Here is a 6,556-nt window from a genome sequence, read left to right on the forward strand (position 1 = left end):
GACAAAAGAGGAAAATTTACAATGACTTCTTTCATGTGAAATTGGTGACTTACAAGTCAAGAAAACACTGCACATGATAGGAGTAACTACTCTTCCAATATGATATCCCAGCTAAGAACCACAGCAAATATGTAAATAGTTTCAGCATTATATCATATTTCTTTTCATAATTATTTGAAGACTTAGAAGGATACTTGATGGATCATGAAGCATCAAATCATTGCCACACTATCAAACAACAGTCTTTGTCCAGAATATTGATGACACTCATGTATTGTGCAGGAATGCCTCTTAAGCAAATTCATATTTCCTAGGTGTTCATGCAAGGAATTTAATAAAAAAATGCATGTATAATGTATGTAATATTGCATGTTCACTGTATTTTCATCACAAATAATCATGCATATTTAAAGTTTGTAAGAATACTTCTCAAGCTCAATAAAATAATGCGAAACATCAAGTCTTTGTTAGAATACAAAACATGAATAATTAGTAAATGCGTTTAGCCTATAACCAGAGATGCTCTCTTTGTATATTTTTATATAATAATTTCTTGAATATATGGCTATACTCATCAGACAAAATGGCAAACCCATGAAAATCTATGAAACCATTATTATGCTGCATGAAAAAGTAAATACTGCTGCAGTTGGAATGTAGATTCATTGCACCTTAAGTTAGAGTCACATTAATACTTAAAAAATCTAAATGATCCCCTTAAACTCCATAATTTCCATTCATTGAACGATAATCTCTCAAAATAATGTGCAATGAAATAATTAAGGACCAATATTCAGTTTTCAATGTCAACAAAATCTAATGTATAATTTTTATTTTTTATTACAAACATTCCTATTTTCATCTTTCATTTATTGTAGAAAATTTAGTTTTTATCTTTTATTTGACCGCCAATTTATTTTTATACTAATAATTTAATTCACCCAAATCTTTATGCATAAGATTTTAAAATTGTACCTAACATAATAATATCACAGGTATAATGTGATTATATTTAAAAACTAACCAAGAAGTTAATTCATAATATGTACAATGTCTTTAATTTCAAAACAAAGATATGTTATGCCTATGAGATTTTTCAATATACAATCATTGCAAACATTTACAAGATAACCAAATAGTTCATACACAGTGTCTGTTAAATTCCTACAATTTCTAAACAAATGTATGTTATGCTAGAGACATTTTTCAACATAGAATTATTGCAAGCATTTGTATTAGCACCTTCATGAATTTCATCTCTATTTGAAGGGCTAAGCTGCTAACCTGAAATGGTAAATGCTCAAATGTTGGTTCGTCCATTTCAAGCGATTCACTTTCTAACAATGTTCATTCTTCTGCACGGATTACCAACTTGATATAGCCACGTATAAAATATGCCATTATCAGTTAATACAAATCAATACTTCTTATAATGTTAAAAAGGGTTTTTGCTATAGCCATTAGCATTTACACACCCTTGAGGGTAGGAGTCCATTTGGTTTAGAGCATAACACTACTACCATAACATATTTTCTTCCTTTTTTCCTTTTAGAGGAGAATTGAGATGAACATATAGAAAGGAAACCTGGCAGGGGAGTACTGCCCCCATCAATTGGGTGGCATTGTAGGTATTGCAGTGATACCAGCAATAGACTACTTGAAAATTTGATGCAAATATTTATTTAATTGAACACCTTGGCTGAGGACCGTGTATACAAAATGTAGCAAACTATTAACCTTCCCCAATTTTATATTTTATCAATAGAAAAGTCCATAAGTATACATTTCATGTGAAAACTGTGGATAACAATTAACATCCAAGGAATTACTAATAATTAAATTATTTTCATTAAACATTTGGTTACTTATTTGAACAAACATGTTACAATTCTTTTGGAATTTATTCATGATCCCAAGGTCATGACTAAATTTATTATTGATTCTGAAAAATATTGTTCAGATTTTTGTAATTTCACCCAATAATTAAACTTCCTTGTAGTGACTGGTATCATTAGACCAATATTTTCTTTTTTCGTTCCTTTCCCATAAGTTTCTACCTTTTATTACACTATGGGACTAATCACAACTCTCTGGGTCTTTTCCATCGGGGATATCAGGAAATGTGAAATGACGTTCATTTGGTGGTGGCCTGTATATCCTTGGTGTTACAGGAGAATTAGGTGACCTATCCTCTTGCAGTCGCTGGTAGTCCTTGGCCCGCCCTGACATTTTTATCCCTGCAGTTGAGCCCACAAGAGAAACATTGATTTTGCTGATCTCAGATTTGTTAGAAGGAATGAGTCCCTTGGAATGTCGCAGGTACCTCACATGTCTTTGGTACTGTATAAATAGGAAAGCAGCACTTGCTAGGACAAAGGAAGTCACAATACCAACTATCAGCCAGATGGGAAACTTGGCAGTCACTGTTTTCTTCACTTGAGGTGGCAGAATCATTGGCATCACTGTCATCGCAACATCATAGTGAGGTTGTTCACACACTTCATCCACTAGCTCCTCCCATTCTTTATCCAGATTCCTTCCTTCACCCTCAGAGGGTCTAATTTGCTGTGGTGGTTCTGGTGATGGTGCCACACCCCTCTTGCTCATTTCGTGGATCAGGCTGACAAATGAAGGATCACATGACCACGGATTATCTCTGAGGTCGAATATCATTAGTGACCCTGGCAATTCCCAAGGTGAATCCTCATCTTCAACAGGGTTCAAATATGCTTCATCATTTAGGGATGAAAGATTGTTGTGGGAAAGGAGCATATACTGCATTTTGGGTGCCTGGCGGAAGATGGCTGGAAGATGTAAGCGTGTAAGGGTGCAGTGACTTATGTCTAAGACTGCGAGAGATGGAGTGCTGGAAAGAGATGGGGCAGAAACAAGGGGGTTTCCAGTGAGCAGTAATTTCTTTAGGAAACTATTTCCGGAGAAGTCCCCTTCTTCTATAAACCGAAGCTTGTTGTCAGTTAGGTCTAGAATCTCCAATTTCCTTAGGTGACTGAGAGCTTTCCCCAAAGATGCGGAATCATTGAATGCATTGTGGCTGAGATTAAGATTCACAATTGATTTCATGTCCTTGAATAAATCGAGCATTAAGTAGACCAGACCACAATTGCTGATTTCCACAAAGTCAACGTATAAGAAAGATCCATAAAATTGGTGAGGCAAAGACAGATTGGGGATGCCTGATAAGCGAAATGTTTCTAGATTTGAGTTATTTACAAAAGAAAATGAGTCAACTTTTGTAACTTTTGTGTAGGATAGGTTCAAGTGATTCAAATTAGGGAATCCAGACAGATCATCCAGTGATGACACAAGTGAGCCACCGAGATTAAGGCGAGTTAACGATTGCATAGGTGGTATGCTTATAGTCGCTGATTCAGTTTCTCCAAGGTCTAGGTAAACTATAGAATTACCAGAAAATATTTCCTTAGGAATATCATGTATGGGATTGGCTCTGAGCCTTAGGACCTCAACAGCAGAGTTGTTCTGGAGCATATACTTTGGAAGGCTAACCAGCAAATTAGCTGATAGATCAAGTTCTATGAGATGATGAAGCCCACTAAATGTATCCTCAGGAATTTTACGGAGCTTATTATAGGCAAGGTTTAAGAAAGTTAGGTGCTTGAGTTGACTAAAAGCATCATCATGCAGGTACTCTATTTCACATCTTGAGAGATCCAATTCCTCTAGGCTCTCAGAAATGAGGATGGGGCCAGAAATTTTATCAAATAAATTGACATTTCCACTAAGTGACAGGATTCTCAATTCAGTCGCCATAGAAATAGATTCTGGGTGGAAGGACTTCAGGAGTGAATTGTCAGAGATGTCTAGATAATCAAGATACTTCAGGCCACCGAAGGCATTTTTGTGCACGGAACTCAGACTTGTGTTGTGAATGTGAATAGACTCGAGATATTTTAACTTGGAGTTCCTTGCAAAATATGAAGAAGAGAATTGGACTATTGGAAGAGTTCTGACATGCTTTATTTCCAAATGGCGCACATCATATGAAATGGAGGCTACTTCTGGGAAGGCATCTGTGCACAGTAATCCTGTTCCATCAGGGAAAGTAGGTACACATCTACAGTTCCCAAGGGAGAGAAGAGACAGCAGCAAAAAGACAGGACCATAAATATTCTTGTTTGAGGTATGCATAGTCACTTTGTTTGGCATGTCGCTCACTTTCATCCACCTGCAAAAGAAAGACATAAATTCCATAGTTAGAAAAACTAACTAGAAAATGTTACAAATATAGTCAGTTATGCAAACTTAACTAAACAGAACAAATTCCTGTTGAAGCACTAGGTTTTCTATTTATCACAAATTATTATACATGCCAGAGGATTTTACTTTAAAAAATTGTGGATTGGCATGACATTTTGAATCTCGAGTAGTACATTGGAATTTTAAGGAGTTTCTGTTTTGACTTGTCTTATTGCATATTGCCCGTGAAATGTAATTATGCCTGACTTTACTATGTTATCATATTTTGATCCCTAGGCTTCTGTAGTTGAGGTATAGGTACCTGGAGCAGCTGTATTTTGGTTGTGTCTTAAAATTAGGTCATCATATTTGAAGCATCGTATAAAAGACTTCCAGATTTCAGTGCTGTAGCCTTGTTAAACCGAGCAACGATAGTCCAGAATAAGTTCCAGGTAGATGAAAACAGTCAGAAGTCTAGGTAATCCCAAAAAATGAATTTTTCTGTGAAGTTGAACAAGTTCAGTCCCATCCATGCAATAGTAATGTGTATATGCATAATAATATAAGATATTATATAAATCCCTCCCATGGACTACATCATTGACGAGGTGGAAGGGCTTGTGCATTCCGATGACCCTTAGAGCTGTGATGGTGGGAGTAATCATAATTGCTCCTAATAAGGTCACACATGCTAGATAGGTCAAAGCTTAGGAGCCAGACGAAAGGTAGTCCAGGCAGCATCTGTTCCTCAAAGAGGCAGCTACAAAGGCATCTGACCCCAGTCCATTGAGTGATGATGTCACGTTAAAAACATTACTGAGGAAGGCAACGGGAAACCACCTAAATAATTATTCCCAAGAAAATAATGATGGACACTATAGAGAATATGAGTCCTGGCAACTACGGGACGAGTCTATAGAGAATACGAGTCCTAGCAACAATTGGCCATGTGTCGTGCCTGGCAGCAGGAGAGGTAAGGCTTCCGAGGTAGTCATCTCGCAAAACCCTTGCAAAGGAAAACCGTCAGTAGCAGGAGAGAAGACGCACAAGAAGAAGACCAAATAAGTTAGAATAGGAACTTGGAATGTTTGGACAATGTTGAGGACAGGAAAATTAGAGAATATTAAGCGAGAGATGGAAAGAGGCAATATAGATATTTTAGGTTTATGCAAAGTAAGATGGGAGGGCAGCAGGGATTACTGGAGTGATAGTCATAGAATAATATACAGTGGTAGGGATGAGAGCCAACAAGGGGTTGCATTAATATTGAATAAAGAGGTAGGAAAAAGCATAGTCAACATAGAACAAGCAACGGATAGAATATTACTAGTAGAGATAAAAGCAGAACCGACGAACTTGGTCATTGTTCAGGTATACATGCCACAAAGCAATCATAAGGAGGAAGAAGTCGATAGGATAAACGATCAGTTAGAGGACATAATCGCGTGTTTTCCTGCAGGGAAGCATTTGATGCTGATGGGGGATTGGAATGCGATGGTAGGCGAAGGAAGAGATGGTGGTGAGGTGGGGGACTAGAGTTTAGGTACAAGGAATGGCCACGGGGAGAAAGCAATCGAGTTCTGCAGGAGACAGAGCTTAGTCATCACCAAAACTTGGTTTGGACACCATAAAAGACTTAGGTATATATTGAAAATGCCAGGTGACTCAGAAAGGTATCAGTTAGATTATATTCTGGTTAGGTACAGGTTTAGAAGCAGTGTGATCAATTCGCACAGTTTCCCAGGAGCGGATGCGGCCTCCGATCACAATTTTTATGTTATGAAGTAAAGTACAATTTTCAAAAAGATAACACAGGGTTGGCGGGTTAGGAAATGGAATGCAGAAGCTTAAAATGGATTGACAAGGAAGGAGTATCAGCAGGCTGTAAAGAAAACCATGGGTGAGGGTAAAGAGCGGAGCACTACCAAAGAAAAATGGAAATAAATTGAGTAGCTTCCGGCATGATGTGGTGGAAGGCGAACATCATGAATAACTGATTGTAGCACTTTTCCGCATCAACAAAAGGATAAAGAGAAGGCAAATGATTACTTGGGGGATGATCAGTTATGGTTTAGGAAGGGGAGAGGCACACATGATGCCATTGCAGTAATGAGATCAATAATCAAGAGGAATATAGAATACAATCAGGATGTATTTGCCTGTTTTGTAGATTTTGAAAAGGCATTTGATAGAGTGAATTGGGAAAAACTAATGAGCATATTGCAGAAAATAGGAATAGATTGGAGGGACAGCAGACTAATCCGCAGCCTGTACATGTCTCAGACTTCTTAGGTGTGAGTGGGGAAAAATACATCTACATCTTCATCTACTTAATACCCAG

At 37.4% G+C, this 6,556-nt stretch overlaps 1 protein-coding gene across 1 annotated transcript in view; it reads right to left on the bottom strand.

Annotated features, from left to right (window-relative positions):
* Window positions 1–434: 434 nt before the first annotated feature.
* Window positions 435–6,556, bottom strand: part of Gp150 (glycoprotein 150) — a 12,304-nt gene continuing 6,182 nt past the window's right edge. The window contains exon 2 of the mRNA XM_071585231.1: window positions 435–4,204. Coding sequence (XP_071441332.1) covers window positions 2,077–4,200 — 2,124 coding nt within the window. The 5' untranslated portion in view covers window positions 4,201–4,204 and the 3' untranslated portion in view covers window positions 435–2,076. The remainder of the gene's footprint in view (window positions 4,205–6,556) is intronic.

The sequence above is a fragment of the Hetaerina americana genome, unplaced genomic scaffold, assembly GCF_022747635.1.
Source record: "Hetaerina americana unplaced genomic scaffold, ioHetAmer1.1.p SCAF_2, whole genome shotgun sequence".
In the NCBI taxonomy this organism is placed as follows: Eukaryota; Metazoa; Arthropoda; class Insecta; order Odonata; family Calopterygidae; genus Hetaerina; species Hetaerina americana.